This window comes from Eptatretus burgeri, chromosome 1 (genome assembly GCF_056783735.1).
Source record: "Eptatretus burgeri isolate ZD-2024b chromosome 1, Ebu_testis_v1, whole genome shotgun sequence".
NCBI classification, from domain to species: Eukaryota; Metazoa; Chordata; class Myxini; order Myxiniformes; family Myxinidae; genus Eptatretus; species Eptatretus burgeri.
In genome coordinates, this window is record NC_140961.1 from 131846161 (window position 1) to 131863693 (window position 17533).

The 17533-nt window shown below is 43.3% G+C and overlaps 1 protein-coding gene across 4 annotated transcripts in view; it reads left to right on the forward strand.

Moving 5' to 3' along the window:
- Positions 1-17533, forward strand: part of ERICH1 (glutamate rich 1) — an 80466-nt gene that overhangs the window by 12814 nt on the left and 50119 nt on the right. For 3 of the 4 annotated variants that reach the window (XM_085898539.1, XM_085898522.1, XM_085898549.1), the window contains exon 3: positions 1064-1229. In XM_085898539.1, coding sequence (XP_085754665.1) covers positions 1064-1229 — 166 coding nt within the window. The remainder of the gene's footprint in view (positions 1-1063; positions 1230-17533) is intronic. The other variant, XM_085898532.1, reaches the window with a different exon arrangement.

Here is a 17533-nt window from a genome sequence, read left to right on the forward strand (position 1 = left end):
GAAAACATAACCTCCCTCCACCTTTGGTGGCGGAGGGTAACAATAGTTCGGAGCGGAGGGGAAGTCACAGCCAGAGGTACTCTGGGGGTTGGGAGGTGTAAGAGTAGTACATGGACAGTGATAAATGGAGTTATCGATGTAAAACCACACTTCCATCTTCGATGCCACAAAGCAGAGAAAAATGGTGGAAGTGTCACTTTCTAACCAATTTAAACCTTCGCTTATTCAAAGAAAATAGTTCATGTATCGCAGCCTTTGGTAATCTGAAAAGGCTAGAAAGTTGCCCATCCCTGTACGGGATTCTCAATGGGGTAGGGATGGAGGTGGCAAAGCATCTTCCGTCATCGAGCCAGCATGCTAAGAGCAGCAATTCACATTTATTGCCACATCTGATGCAATTTAAATGCTCTAATGGCGGCGAGGTGCTCCATTTGAAACGGTTTGTTCGATATGTGTAGCTTTTTGATGCCGAGGATCCGTAATGAAAATTTGTATTGCTGTCAAAGCTAGTGACCAATTATTGCAAATTAATAGTCGGATAACCTTCACTCCTTTCACTAGTTTCTGGTCGAATTTGTCATGTGCACATTCAATACGTCGTCGTTACATCTCATCGGTATGAAACTTGCATTGCGGTGCCTATCTTAATGCTACTTACTTCATTCTCATCACAAATATTCAACATCCATACAACAATGAACGACTAACATATTTCCTTCAATGTTTCTTTCTAAGACTCATGAAGGAGCCTGTGCATATACCACATGAAGGACAAAGACATGGCCATACCAGTTTACTTTTACAGGAAATACAAGGCCACGAGTCGACAATATACAAATAAAGTATGTGGTTCGAATGTGAGGTCCCGTCCCCATGAGAGCCGATGTGTTCATCGTGAGAGGGAACACAAAACAGACTTTCTTGATAAAAATCACCATTTTTGCATCGTATTAAGCTTTCCTGATCCTTTATGAGATTATAATTAAGATGAGATTATAAAAAAAAAATTGTTGGGAGTTATTTTCCCTTTGATTCTGTGAATTTAACAATATTCTGCCATTTCGATGTGAGTGCAGGTGCAACCAATATGAACATGCCGCGACAGAAGGTCTACTCTGTTGAAGGGCCGCCACCTGGATACCAAGCTGCAGAATGTACTTCCTGTCCTAAATTGGATGGTGCGACTAGTGGTGGTGAGGAGTGTGGTGCAATCAGCGGTGGTGAGGAAGGTGATTCATTTTTTTTCTTTTGCTTTAAAACTTGCATGTACTGAATTGGACACCAATTATTATAAATGCTTCACAGGTTCCGATGATTCAAAGCACCGTCTGCCCTTGTCTTGTACCGATCACTCCCATCGTCAACAATGGGAGACTTCTGCAGACTGGTTTTTGGCTCGGGGCTGGTTTACAGCTTGGGAACGGTCAACTCATGGAGACTGAGGGCTTTTTTATTTATTTATTTATTTATTACTTTTTTACTGCAGCAATGCCAACCCTCCCGATTTCATCGGGAGGCTTCCGAAAATTCACCCAAACTCCCGCCCTTACGATCACTATCCTTATCCTCCCGAAATTTTGATATTTTTGCACTGTTCACTAATCAGAATGTACTAGTATGAGAATTGAATGAAAAGCATCGTCTGCTACGTAGAGCATGTGGTAACTCCATAACGTTCGCTGCTACCAAATTGTACGTAAAAAATTGCAAATTCAAATGAGGAGCAGCGAAACATTGGGTCTGGATCTCGCTTATGCGATCATGCACTGAGATTTAGTGCATGCGGTATGTGTGCAATACAGTGCATGCGGTATGTATGCACAGTGTATATGCATGCGATACGCTCACTGCATGCAGCTGGGCCCGTACCAGCCCGGCGGTCGCGACCACCGTGCGGTGTTTAATTTAACAGCCGCGAGAGTTCTACGAGTCGCGCTGCAGCTGTGGAACATCGACTTCGAAGTTACCGATGCTTCAAGCCCTCGATGTTGATTACGAAATGGCAGAAAAGAAGCTTACGAAGACCAAGAAATGGTCTCAGAAGTACAAGACCGAATACAGTCTCCAATACCCGTGTATTCGAAAGTCTGAAAGAGGAATTCATCATGCGTATTGTACAGTATGCAGCGTTGATATTTCAGTTGAGCACGGAGGTCGCGATGATATTCGGAAGCACGTTGGAAGCAAACGGCACACAGACATTGCAAAGGAGAGATCTTCGAGTACGAGTACCGGTACACTTCTGAATTATTTCACCAAACAAGGGACAAGCGAGGAAGAGGATGTTACCCGAGCGGAACTTCTCTTTAGTGGATTTATTGTGGAACATAACTTGCCCATATCAGTCTCAGATCATGCTGGACCTCTATTTCAAAAGATGTTTCCAGATTCAAAAGTTGCTTCAAAGTATGGATGTGCAAGAACAAAAACTTGCAAGATGTGCAAGATGTGCAAGAACAAAAAAAAAAAAAAAAAGAAAAAATAAAAAACAAGAACAAAAAGCAAGAAAAAAAATAAAAAAAAAATAAAAAAGAACAAGAACAAAGAAGAAAAAAAGAACACTGGTCAACAATTTTTTACTTTCTGAATGTTGTCTAGATTTCTACAAGTGAATTAGGGTATTCTGGCACTGCTGAATCAGGAAATGGCATCCGTTTCTCTCCATCAGGTCAGGTTTTTGTGCTAAGTTGATTTGAAAAAATCAGATCTTGTGACAAAATCAATTACATTTTTGTGGCATTATCAGCTGATTTTTGTCAACACATATCATCCTAAACATGTTTTTAAGAAAAAAAAATGTTTTGCCAACAACATTTATTGATTACATGATAGAAACATCGATTACTGTCATCTGAATGGTGGGCATTGATAAAGGTAAGTACAAGTAAATTGCATGTTGCGTCACCACTGTTCAAACTTCAGGGCTTGAACTTCCGTTTCTTCGAACTCCTGGAATGTTCAGCGGCAGGGAGGTCTCTCTTCAGATTCCAACAGTAGTCAGCCATCATGACTGCGTCCCAGCGACCCTGATACCTGGTCTCCATCTCCTTCATGTCCTGATGGAATCTCTCCCCCTGTGCGTCACTCATTGAACCCAGGTTCTCAGGAAACCGGTTCATATGTGAAAATAGGTAGTGCATCTTGATGCTCATGTTGCAGCCCAGGTTTCTGAAAGCAGTCAGCATGTTGTTGACAAGTTCTGCGTAGTTTCTGGCCTTATTGTTGCCAAGAAAGTTCTTCACTACCAAAACAAATGTCTTCCACACTTCCAGTTCCACTTCGTTCATTGAGTTTTGAACTCTGGATCTCTGATGAGCTGACGGATCTGAGAACCATCAAAGATGCCAACTTTCAACTTCTCCATGGTCAATCCTGGAAAAGCCTGGCACAAGTAAGTGAAGCAGTCACCATCTTTGTCCAGAGCCTTGGTGAACTGCTTGATTAAGCCGAGCTTGATGTGCAGCGGTGGGAAGAGTATTCTGTCTCTGTCCACCAGAGGGTCGTTGATGACGTTCCTTTCTTTGCATGGCACCAATTCCTCCCGCACAGGCCAGTCCTTCTTCGTGTAATGCTGAGCACGGTCCCTACTATCCCACATGCACAGAAAACATGGGTACTTGGTGAAGCCAGACTGTTGTCCCAACAAAAAGTTCACCATCTTCAGGTCAACACAAATAAACCACTTAAGCTGATCATAACCAATTTTCTCCAGCACGTACTTCACCGCTTCATACTTCTCCTTCAGTGTAGTCGAGTGAGCGATGGGTACAGAGGCAAACTGGTTGCCGTTGTGTAGCAGAACACATTTCAGTGATCGCTTGCTGCTGTCAATGAACAGTCTCCAATCTTTGGGTTCGTACTGTGGCACTCCAAGCTTGAGCAGAAGCGCATGTCATAAATTGGCGCATGTAGGTATTGTACATTCTTCAGAGTTCGTTATTTCAAGAAATACAACTTTTTGTATCACATTATTACAAAATCTGCCCCATTAACTTTAGTTTTGATCCACGAACTTTATGCTTTGCCTCACCAATTTTGGAAGATTTTGAGGTTTTATGACTTCAAACTGATCCCTTTTCGACATAATCACCCAGAACTATCGTACCTGAATACTTCTTGTCATATTATTTCCAATTAAAACAATTATTTGACATGATATTTTACCCCCACCAACTTCTTCTAAAATGCTCCACACATGCGTACATGTGAACAAAAATGTAAAAAACGACATGTGGCCATATCTCAAAAACTTGACCTGATTGAACAAAACTAATGTGAGTTTTGGATTCAGCGCATCAGATTCGTCCTAAATCAGCTTAAAAATGCAGACAACAAATTTGTTGTTGACCAGTGTAATTGGTGAGTTGTCAAATGTTACTGCTTCATCTATTGCCGATATTGCTAGACTCGCTCCATTTAGCCTAGCTCCAGACGGTAGCAATGACAGTGGTGAGGCCCAGCCTATATCCTGTCCTGATTTCGTACCATGACAACAGTGCTGGGATTGTGAAGCAAGGGTTTGCTAAGTTTGCCTGCGTGCAAACAAGATTCCACTGGAGAAAACATTTTCAAACTGCTTGATCATGAGTTCAGTGACAGGAAAATTCCGTGGGGAAATTGTGTTTCCTTTTGTGCTGATAATGCCTCTGTCATGGTGGGCAAGCACAAAGGAGTCGCTGCTTATATCCACAAACAAAATCCAGAGTGCTACATCATGGGAAGCCCTTGCCATATGATGTGATGCACTGACGGCCAAGAAGGCGGCTCAGGCCTTACCCATTGAATTAGATGACTTTCTCATCGATATTTACGACTACTTGGACAAAAGTAGTAAACGCGTCAAAGGAGTGAAAGCACTGCAAGAACTCTGTGATGCCCCGACACAAGATTCTGAAGCATGTCGCAACAAGGTGGCTGTCCCTTGGTCAGTGCCTAGACAGGCTGATTGAACAGTGGGAGCCACTTCGCCTCTTCTTCAAAGAAGAAGTACGAAGAAAAATGCAACCAACTGTAGCCAAGACTCTAACAACGAGCAAGAAGGACGGCACTGTATCTACTGCCAGTACTGGCACTGCAGGATCAAGCACTAGTGGAGCAGCATTCACCACTACCACTGCAGTATCTGCTGCGAAGAAGACAGCAGGGACAGCACCAAAACCAATGCTGAGAGCAGGTAGCATCACCGGCCCTTCATCACGTTCATCTACAAAGCAGATCCCTTCAGAGTCGAGAAAGACTGTGATAGTCCCATCTACAGGCAAAGAAGGACCCAAGTTAAGTTCTGCTTTTGCCAAATCACTTGATAGAAGCTCAGCAAAACCTTCGAATCAGAGGTCTTCTTCCTTGGCTGCACCTACCTCAAGCTCTCTCCTCAAACGTAAAATTGGATCTGGTACTACGAGTCTGACCTCTTCTGCTGGCAGTAAACGCAAGTGTGATCGCCCTGCGGCTAAGTGTACTACGAGTTCTACAACTAAAGCGCATCTTCCTCAAACACTGTGCAGGAATCTAGAGAAAAACGTGTCAACAGGATGTTCTTTGTCTCCACAAAACAAAACTCTATTGTTTCTTCCTTCGATATGCTAACAAGCTTTTTGAGAAGGGGAATCTTCTGCTCCAAAGAGACGAACCCTGTATTCATCTCCTGCACGGAGAATTGAATGATCTTCTGAAAGATATCTTCGTACTGCGGTTTTTGAAACCATCGGTGTCATCGGTTGCTCTGGTAAATGTACCCTTCTCTGACAGAAATCATCAGAAGAATGATGAGGACCTCATGATTGGGAACGATGCCAAACTGTATATAAGGGAACAAAGGAGTCTCAAGAAATCCACCTTCACTCTGAGTGAGTCAGACATCCAAGGTTTCTTCAGTGCAGTTCGCTCATATTATGTGAAAGCCTGCAATTATATCTTCAAAACCTGGCCGCTAGATGATGAATTAGCCAAGCATGCTCAGGTGCTGGATGTTAAGCTACACCAAGAAGTGGGGTTTGACTGTGTGGAGTTTTTCATCAAGAAATTCCCCTGTCTGTTTAGTGGCGGTGATAGTGACATAGACAGTCTTGAGAGTGGAATTCGCTCACTACCAGGCAGACGCCTCCATAGCTACAATTGCTACTGAGACAGTGAGAGTGGATGAGCAGTGGCATCGGATTTCACAGCTCACAGATCCCTGCACTGGTGCCAAGAAGTATCCTAATTTGAGCAAAGTGATGAAGGGAATCTTGGTCATTCCTCATTCGAACGCATCATGTGAGCGGGCACTCAGTCTTGTACGGAAGAATCATACTGAATTTCGTCCCAATTTGAGTGTCAAAACCCTGGAAGCTCTCTTAATTGAAAAACTAGCTCATAGCACCCCTTGCTACCAGAGAGAATACAGCAAAGACATAATCAGAAGGGCTAAAAGAGCCACACAGCTGTCACTCAGCAAAGCTGCCATGGAAAAAGCAAGCAGCAGTAGTACCAGCCAGTAAGGTAAGAAAAATATTGCTTCTTTTGTGCTTTTTGTTAATCTTTGATTGTCCCCTAACTTACTAATATTAACATACATGTAACATTAAAAAGTGCACAATTTTCCCCTTTTTTTGTTCAAAAAGTGGGAATTCTTAACATGTTAAATGCTCCAAAATAGGGCTCAGAGGGCACGAGAGAGCGTCTAGAACCCCAGAGCTTCCAGGGCCCTAAGGCGGGCCCTGGACCCCGCCGCAAGGGTCGAGCACTCCGCGCTCGAGATGTGCGCTTTGCGCACATTATTTGGTGTCGGTTGAAAATCCTCCCTAATTCTGATTTCCAAAAGTTGGCATCTCTGTTACTGCAACGTCATGTTGCGGAGTTTTAGCATACTTTCCCCACTTGCCAGTGCAGGTTGGAAAGAGCTCTCTTAGCCTGGTTCCTACTCTTTGACCTTCCCAGCATGGTTGTCCTTGCAAGTATTGGCACAAAGATACAATCCTGCTGCTGAAGCTCAAGGAGTCAGTGGAACATGCAAACGATGGCACCACATTGAGGTGCAGTTCCATACGCTGCAGTAGAGTTGGAGTCATCATAAAACTCGAGTTGGCTGGAAATCGTGAGTTACAAGAATATGTCTGTCTGAATGGTACAACTGATTATTAAATTGATGAAGAAGTATCATGACACTTCTTCATCAATGTAATAATCAGTGGAATATGCAAACGATGGCACCACATTGAGGGGTAGTTCCATATGCTGCAGTAGAGTTGGATTCATCATAAAACTCAAGTTGGCTGGAAATCGTGAGTTACAAGAATATGTCTGTCGTGAGTTTATATACATATGTATATGTTGGCCTGTCTGTTTGTCTGTCGTGTTATAACTTGAGAATGGATTAACGGATTTCAATAAATCCAACGATGTTGGATTCATGGAACTCCCAGGAAGGTTCGTGATGAAATAATAATAATAATATATATTTTTATTTTTTATGGGTAGATAAGCACATGTGGCAAAGCTGTAAACGCCAACTTGCAACACTGGTTATCCCCACACTCCCATGAATCCTTTTTCTTCTTGCCCTATTGATAAGCCATCACAGCAAAGATTGGTATTTCCATCAGTGAAGCGACGGGTCTTGTATTCTGGTCTTCTTATATAAAGAAAGTTGAAACAATTTAATAATATACATTACGGTGATGTTAAAATCTGAGTAAGAATAATTCGAATTTTTCAAAATGTTTCATTTCACTCGTTTTCATTTCAGCAGAGGTTCAAACCAAAGCATCCAACACTGAGCTTCGCAGCGAAGAGGACGTGATTTTTGTTCACGCCATATATAAGCAGCAAGGATGGTTGATGAAGGTGATGTTGGTTGACTTCCGAGCAGATGGAAGATGATCTCAGGCAAATGATCGGGTGAACAGAGCAGAATGTTTTTGAAGTATTACATGCCATCTTTTGATTGAATCAATCAGCGAAGCGACGGGTAAAAATCATTCAAAAACATGAAGATGAATAAGAAGAATAAGCAATGGACCTGGCAATGCAAACTGGTTTCAATACCGGTAGCAACTATCAGCTGGTAAGGAGTAAGCTGTTGTTGGATATAATGTTATGGGGCCGAGTTTCGGTGGCGAGCACGACCACTAGATGGAGCAGTAGAGACTGAGCACTGAACACCTGGAATTTATAGGTCGTCACCCCGGATAACTCCAGAGCCGACGGGTCCCTTATCGGACCGAAGATCGCCAATAGATCGACCACATGGGATAGGGTCGATTGCCAATTTCAATTTCCTAAATACCCACGTCGTCCAAGCTGCCGGAGAAATTCACCCTCGGCAGGATCTGCGCAATCCGAGCTGTACCCTGAGCGGAGAGTACCAGATTCCTGCCGGGCCGATTGCACGATTACGGCAACAATGAAGCCTCCTTGTTCCCGTTCGCAGCGCGGCAAACCAATGATAGAAATACAAAAACGAGCTGAAACATTTAACAGGGAATTTATTTATAATGGGGAGGGGGGGGGAAGGGAACACATAAGAGCAGAATTATCCGACTATAAAGAAATGCAGTCAATGTACAAGCAAAAAGCACTTATCCAGTTGCTACTTATAGACGGGCCCACAGACACAGAGACATACACAGAAATGGACCCCAATGGTCTTTATTGAAGGCCTCCAGCTCGAGGACAGGTGAGCTAGAGACCAGAGCCTGCGCTTGGACCTGTCCACCTCATGTTGCCTTCGACGATCTGGCTCGACGGGACTCGAACCCGCAGCAACGATGCCATTCCAAGCACCAGGGACGGAGGAAAAGCGTCGGACGCCAGGTGGACGAGACGAGAGACGACCTGCCAAGCCGACCAGACCAGACGAGTCGATCTCTGGTACCTCAAACCCGATCGCTGCCAAGCCGACCAGACCAGACGAGTTGATATCCGGCACCTCGAACCCGATCGCCCAACCCTAACGCTGTTTCCAAGGCCCTGGCGTTCCTTATATTGCATTTCTCCTGCGGGCTGTAGTGCAGCAGATAACTGCAAAATACTTCCGTTTGTGATGCAAGCATGAAATTTGGCACAAATACTCTTTGAGGTCCACTTTCTTCAAAAAAGGCGCTGGCCACGCAACATTCCAGGATGGCGACCATTTTTCAAGATGGCCACCATATGCACAGAAAATTCCTCTTCTGCAGCTAGATATTTGAAACAAAACACAACATTAAGGGTGTAAACCAAAGTTTTTTGTGTCTAAGATTTTAGCATGATTATTCTTTGTAATGTAACAGAGCCTGGTGTTGGCGCAGTGGTTAGGGCAGCGGCTTGGGATCCAAAAGGTCCTGAGTTCAAGCCCCGTTGGGCCACTGAATTAATACACCAGGGGGTTGACTCAGCCCGTCATCCTTCCGAGGTCGGCGAAATGAGTACCAGTATACTGGGCCGGTGTATACCCTGGTTAAAATAGGTGTACCATATCCCTGTGTCGTAAGAGGCGACCAGGGTTGCGTCAGGAAGGGCATCCGGCATAAAACATGTGCCAAATCACTATGCGGATCATACAGATGATCCGCTGTGGCGACCCCTAACGGGAGCAGCCGAAAGAAGAAGAAGATTCTTTGTAATGTCACACCTCACAGCATGGTTGTAACAAAGATGGCATCCAAGATGTCTGCCGCAAAACCAAAACAATGCTCATATTTCAGGAAATAATAGACATAGACTCATAATTTTTGGATCTATACCTAGTTTTTTGGGATCAACTAATTAGGTGGAAATGGATTTAGATTCCTAGTTCCCATGCATACTGCTGAAACAAAGATGGGAGTCCAAGATGGCTTAAAATCGCTAGAAAGCATTGTTCACGAAGTAGCGTTTGGAACATCACAGCAAAACAAAACCTTACGTTTAGAACAAAATCAAGATTTTTTTTTTTAAGTTTACTTACTTGACAGATATGTTTCAGATATGGACAGAAAAATTCTTCCCATTTTGCAAAGGGAAAAATCAACCATTGCCGGTTAGTCATCATAGGAGATGCTGAGGCCATGCTCATGCAGCATTTCTACCATGCTTCTCATCCTGGTTTTGGCAAAGATAGAGAGACCCATGTACACTGGGAATGGTGTTTCTCTGTCTTTGGAATGTCTGTGTGTTGCTGCTCCCTCTTTGTATCGGGAATCGCAGTTATACTGCAGCAGCTGGGAAATAGCCTGGTCAGACTTTGAAGCCCCAAATCTCAGCTGTGATTTGATGTCTGCTCCATATTCAACCATCCTGACAAATTGAAGGAGAATGGGTGGTATAGCATCTTTAACACAGCCTTCAGGAAATGTGCCATCAAATCTTGATTGATGGTCGAGTATGTGTTGTTTCAAGATTTTTGCAGCTTTAGCAATCACAAGTGCATCAGAGTATTCTGATGCTTTTGATAGTGACAAAGCCACATCTTTCTGGAATGCTAAAAGCACACCTCTTCCCTTTTTGTGAGCTTCAGGCTCAGGGATTTCAGCCAATAATTTATCCTTTAATCCGGTGGTATTGACAGTGGGAGTATCAACAGCCAGTTGTGCCAGATGTTGTTGGTATAACTGGTAAATATCTGCAAGGGGGAAGACTGTGGGACCGTCTGAATTCAGACTGGTTTCAACAATGTAATTTACCAATTCCGAAAGAACCAGTGGGTACACATCTGGTTCCTCCTTAGTTTGATGTGAGTCTTTCTCAAGACTTCTGAGATGGTATCTCTCCCTGTTGTACAGAGCAGTGAGACAGGCACGATGGTATTTTAGTTCCTGGGCAATGGCATCTCCACCACCCAGTTTTGCGAACAACGTGCCTTCATTCAGTGTTTGAGCACACTTGTGCAGCCTCTTGTCCAAGTTCATGGTCATAACTTGCCGAAGGTCAGATTCGGGTGATGTCTTTTCACACATAATACATACTTGACCATCATGGCTCGTTCGTCGCTGCTTCACATGCCCTTCATCTGTTTCACTACCACGAGAGTTGGATCGACGTTTCTTGGTACGATCGAGTTTAGTGTTATTAAATAACAACCGACAACTCATGTGGTACTTTGCCTCATTCCTTCTCAGCGTTGCCTCTATACCTCCACCCTCATTCAGTCTAGCTGGGTCTAAAATCAATGGGAGTGCACTGATCTCATTGAATAGAGATATATTGGTCGCGAGCATCGTATACCCATCATGTTCTGGGACATGATGGGTAGGAGGGGAAGTCAGGGCTTCATTCTTTTTGTCTTTTTCGCAAAGGCAGCATCTCGTCCAATCTGTTTGCCTCTTGGCCAAAATTGGATTCGCATCTGCCATTTTGATTAAGGCCGAGGGTTTATCCTTTTACCACCTTAATCAACGCACATTCCTGTATGGGATACGACTAGGTTCGGGTGACCTACACCTAGCCCGATCATTCATCCAGTGTCATTTAAGTCCCGTGTGATCTGCACACCATTTGGGTAACTACATGAGCAAGTCATGTATAGCCCCCTTACCCTTGGCTCGGCTCTCCCGCGCTGGCACACCCTGTCAATTCAGGCGCAGCCATCTAACTAAATGTAGTAACTACAAACTACTGTTTACTAGCTACTGGATATGGGGCTGTTAGACAGCATTTGGGACACTAAACTAAACTATACTACAACTACTAGTCTATTACTACAGCATAAGTAAAGCTAGATCAGCTGACACTGAACCCCATGCTGAGTTACACAGCAGTGACGTCACCAGTGTGCCCTGGTTGTGCGCTGACATCACTATTATAATTATGCTAAGCTTTCCTCTACCTTCTAAAATGCAATCTGACAAAATAAGTAATAATTCTAATGAAATCTATTGTCTTTATTACCTATTTGCTGACTTATAGTACTTAGTATTTCTACGTTTATTCATTGATGAGATATTTTTAAGTTTTACGGCGGCCATCTTGGTCGCCATCTTTGTTGTGACAGGTAATTTTGCAATATATGACAAATAAGTGAACATTTATGCAATAAATCAGAAATAAAAGTATTTTACCACGAAATTTTGTGAAATGATAAATGATTATTACCAGCTTCATTTTTCTGGAGATACGGCTTAGCAGCGATTCTTGAAAATGGCAGCCATTTTAATTTTCAGCAGGAGCAATATTTTTGCATAAAGAGTGATCCTTGGAGACTAGAAATCATTTATGTTAAATTTCATGCTTGCATCATAAGATATTCTGATGAAAATAAGAAAATATCTTCAGCACAGTTCCTGAAATATTAGGATTTATAGATTTCATGGCAGTCATCTTGGACGCCATCTTTGCTTTGACCATGTGATTATGTACTAGAGCCCAGACAACATTCCTATTAGATTCTTTGACCCCGAAAACCGAGGTATACGCTCAAAATATTGTCTTTAATCCAAATACTTGCTTTAGGAATAATACTTTTCAATTTGGATGGCGGCCATCTTGATTTTTGGCGTGGCCAGCGCCATTTTTTAACACAGTAGACCAAAGAGAGTATTGTGCCAAATTCCATGCTTGCATCACAAACCGAAGTATTCTCGGGGTATTTTGCAGTTATCTGCTGCACTACTGGGGTGTCATGGGAAGGATCGCAGTCTGAGATGTCTCACCTCTCATTGGTCCGGGGTCGTGGGAAAGTGTGTCTGAGACGTCTCACTTCTCATTGGTCGAGAGGCCGTGGGAAAGTTCGCCGTCTCAGACGTCTCGCCTCCCATTGGTCCGGGGAACATTCCATCTCTCTGGGGTGGAGTCGGAGCTCTGGTGGCCGAGGAAACTCCGCCCATGTACGTGCTGACACGCACATGTTTTATGGTGCCGATCGATGATGGTGGGACGAGAAACTAAGGAGGATGTTGTTGTTGTAGTAATTGATGTAACAAAAGGTCGAACTATAAAATAATTCACAGCGCACGTACAATTATTCACCCATTAAACAAAGGGGAAGGAACCCTGACTAGAAACACAGACTTATTGATATAACTGTTCTATATAACTGTTGTGTGCGATGGGTTCCAGATTCGTAACAATAACATCAGAAAGAGTCAAAGAAGAATGAACGACTCATTCAAAAAGATCAAGATATAAAAAAAATTGCAACAATGAAAAATAATTCACAATTCACCTGCACAACCGATTTATGTTTCTGGATGAAAAACAAACATTGACAAATATAACGAACAACAAAGGTGGGAAAAGAATGTCTCAGAAATTAGAAAGAAAGGAAAAGTTTATCAGGAATGAGCAAAAACTTGATGAATAGAAGAGAACTCAAATTGGATACCACAGTTAAAGAAAAACTAGAATACTGTGAACCAAATGGGAGTAAGATACTTCAATGCTGACAAAAATTGGAGAAAATGGGACAAACGAACAGAAGGTGAAAGGCCCACAAGTGGAGTTTACTCTCAGGGTGTGTTGAGATGTTTGCCCAACAATAAGAACATGGAAGAATCATCACAAACCCGAGATTGCATCATTAGGCGTGCCGAATAATTCCGTGAAATCTACTGTACAGTAAGAATGTCCAACTTCCCAGTATTGCAAGTACAACCACAAAACGGGAAGCTATCACACCAGGGTCGACCGATAAGATCCAGTTTGCATGAAAAAGCATGAACATTTTCAGTTTTCCTTCAAAATTTCCATTTTACCCTCCCAAGTTTCCTTTTGTATCCATCTTGTCCACCCCATGCATCCTCTCCTGCCCCACATTCCTCCCTATACCCATTGATGGTCATATGGCAGCTTAGCTACCGCGGTGGCTATCATTTCTTGAAGCGTGACTGTGTCACTGATGCAGTGCCCCTCTACCAGTACACACACTGGAACTGGTACTCATTTTGCCAACCTCGGAAGGATGACAGGCTGAGTCAACCCCCTGGTGTATTAATTCAGCGGCCGACGGGGCTTGAACTCAGGACCCTAGGATCCCAAGCCGCCACCCTAACCACGAAGCCAACACCAGGCTTCCTATACCTATTGTTTGTCTGCTTCCCTATCTTGGCCTTCGGCTCTGCTGCTGCTGTTTCCCCTCTTTCTCGACTATTCCTTTTGTCACGTTGTGTTCTGATCTGTTCAGTGTACTCGTACAAGCTCTTCCATGAGCCTTGTGTATGTACACAGAGAAAAAGGAGACAGCCCCTAAGAGAAGATGAAATTGTTATATATTCAGTCAAAATGAACTGCTGTATGGTAAATTGGCAAAACTATTTCCAAAGTGCTTGGAAGATGGAACAATCCCCATAATTTGGAATAACTCTGAGCTGGTGCTATTCCCCCAAAAGAGAAGTAAGTTGGACCTGAACAATTTCCATCCAATGAGCTTTCTCTCCATTATTTATAAATCGATCAAAAAAACCTGTCAATAACCAGCCGTTGATTGACCAACCATGTGAGCAAGGAGAATTTGGAAGTGGAAACTCAATAATGGATCACCTTCATAAATGTTGCCGTTGATCCAAGCATTTATTGATGAGGAAAAATTCAATCATACAAGTTCTGCATCTCTGAAATGCCAACTCCAGTTACAGACACTGTAAGTAAACTCTGCAATGGTGGAAAAAGCAATCTTGAAACCTTACCGAAGTAGATGCAAGATCAAGATCAAAAGGGGCTTCAGAAAAGGAAAGATGACCCCATGAAAGTGTTCATTGCATGTCGAGGTGGATTGTTCCAACGGCTAAGTTTGTAAAATAAAGAAACAAATGTCAACGGAGAAAGAATAAACCACCCATGATGTGCAGCCTTTGGTTTTAAATGCCATAAAATGGAATTAACAAACGAATAACTAAATTTGGAGAATCAGGATTAGACAAAAATAACTAGAACTGCGAGCCATGCTGTCGGCTTTTTTTTCTGGGGAAATTCACTCGGCAGAGTTAATTTGGTGGAGCGCATACCTCCGCTCCGTAATCCACAAGGACATATCGGGCCCAATAAATTTTTGAAATATCGTGCTATATATCATTTTTGGCCCTATCTCTCAATGGTCAAGAATCATTTTAAAATTTCTCGTAGTCGGATCCGAATTCAGATCTTCTAAATCGAATCAATTCGTCGTGGTTACTCACCCAAATGGTCCACAAAATTTCATCCGAATCCATCCACAACTTTTTGGGATATCCTGTACAAAGACAAACAGAAAGGGATGAAACATAACCACCTTCACCTTCGGTGATGGAGGTTAAAAAAAAACAAAACAAAAAAAAAACCCAGATAAAAAATAAATTATTCTGGCTGCCAGACAATGTGTGTGATCAAGTTGAAATTTAAAACATGTATTCAACATCACCACTAGATCATAATTATGAAGTTTCACATCGGTTGATTAAGAGGTTCCAGAGAAAACATTATTTCATATTTTCTTCAATCCAATATGGCTGTCAAAGCATGTCACCTCTGTCATCATATGTGTGAAGCTTTTATTCCTCCTGGATAGGCGGTGGGACTTGTAAAGCTTCACCTCGATCTGTTCAGACACTTCAGAGAAGAAGATTTTTGAAGGTTTAAAAACAAACAAACAAAAAAAACAATATGGCTGCCGAAACTCATGAACGTTGAAGTCATCAAATTTTTTTCTGTTCAGCATTTTATCCCGAGATGACCCTCAATAATTTTCATACTGCTCAGATGTCAAAATTGCATATGTATAATGCTACGTCATAACAAAGGCACCGATGATATCATTAACAAAAAATCATTCTTATTCCCCATGGGGAGTACTTGCTATGTGCCAAGTTTCAATTTTTTCCTTCGTGCGGTTTCAGAGATAGAGGTCCAACGTTTTTCCTTTTCTCCAACATGACTGCCACACCACATGACCTATGACGTTCTCATTATCAATAAAACATTCTACATGAGTCGTCGCTCCGATGATGAAAATTTTGTCCCAATCCGCCAAGCGGTTGCGGAGAAAAATACTGAAGTTCCGTGTGGACAAACAAATGAAAATAATCACTCGTGGAGTGCCATTTGGAAAAACAGAACATCATAGAACGGCACTCAGAAGAGTGCTTACCTCTGCCATGCTGAACACTTTACGTTTTGTGTCCTATTGATATTTTTGATCTGAACCAAAATAGTATTGGCTTGTTCTTGTCACCGAACGAACTCAAATCCACCTAATAGTCACAACTCAACTTTTTGAGATATATATATATATATATATATATATATATATATATATATATATATATATATATATATATATATTGTTGTGGTCCAGGGGTCGGGTGAGAAGACCACCGGGGGAGTGGGGGGAGCTATCTCGGCTTCCACCAGACTCCCCGGAATTGTAGGCCGTCGCACACGGATTGACACGGCAGGTCGCCAACCAACTGTGAATGTCAATAACTCATCCGCGTGACCTCGGGTCCTCCCATCTCTGGGTTAACCGGCTTACCTAATTAATCACGTGATTTAATTACCGGGGAACACGCCCTCGGTATGCCTTGTCCGAACCGGATCACTTTACCGGATCGGATGCAGCCGAGCGACACTGACAAGGACGTACCGGCTAAAAGGAATGGATCGTTGGGAAGAAAGTCCTGGCTAAGCTAGGATTCGGACCATGCTTGATCAATGAAAGAACAGACAAAAACGAGCTCGGAACATTTCTAATAATAATTTATTTACATGTAGGCGAGGAAAGTTATGTGGGACAGTGAATAGTTTTATTGGTGTGTGTAATGCAGGGATAGAAAGAAGCGTGAGGTGCGACAATAATACAAGCAACTTACAAAAGCAGACTTAACCCGAAATAATAATAATCTTCAACAATCTTAACTTAGGAGGACAGGCGCTAGGACACACACACATGCACATGCACACGCTCACGCACGCACAAAACCCAATGAAGAGTTAATGAAGAGAAAAATTAGGAGACATGAGGCTAACTGTCTCTGAATACCTTGCACGATTGCCCGGCAATCACGCCACCAATATGTTTTGGGGGGATACTCCACTGAGCGATACTTCCCTGACAGCTGGTGCGCAGTTTCTTGCTTCGTGGCACTTCGTGCAACTCGCATCGGTCCGGAGAATGAGACGCGACCGTTAGGCGTGAAGGAATGACTTTTGGTGGAGAAGGCGGAGTCGGGAGCGGAATGGGTGGAGAAGGTGGAGTCAAGAACGAGTGGGCGGAGTGGTAGACGGGACCAGGTAGGTGAGTGGAGTCAGCGACGTGTGGGCGGAGAAGTGGCGGCGGAGTTGCAGGCGATGACGACAGAAGGGCGGGTGAAGAAGGTGGAGTTATCGATCCCAAGCCTGGCAAAATGAGCCGACAGGAACGAAGAAAGGGCAACGGGCAGGAACGACACTCGAATGACCCAGGAACGATGATGACCCTGGAATGACACACCAGGAATGACGAGCAGGAACGACGACGACTCTTCCACCGCCCCGTGACCCGTCCTTTTATAAATCCATTGGTGCGGGGTGGGGGCGATGAACCGAAGCGGTGTCATCACCCGAATCGGGTGCTCTGGTTGGGCCCCGGCCAGCACACGGGCCGGCCGCCATGACCGGAAGCAGCTCCACTTCACTTCCGGCCAGATGC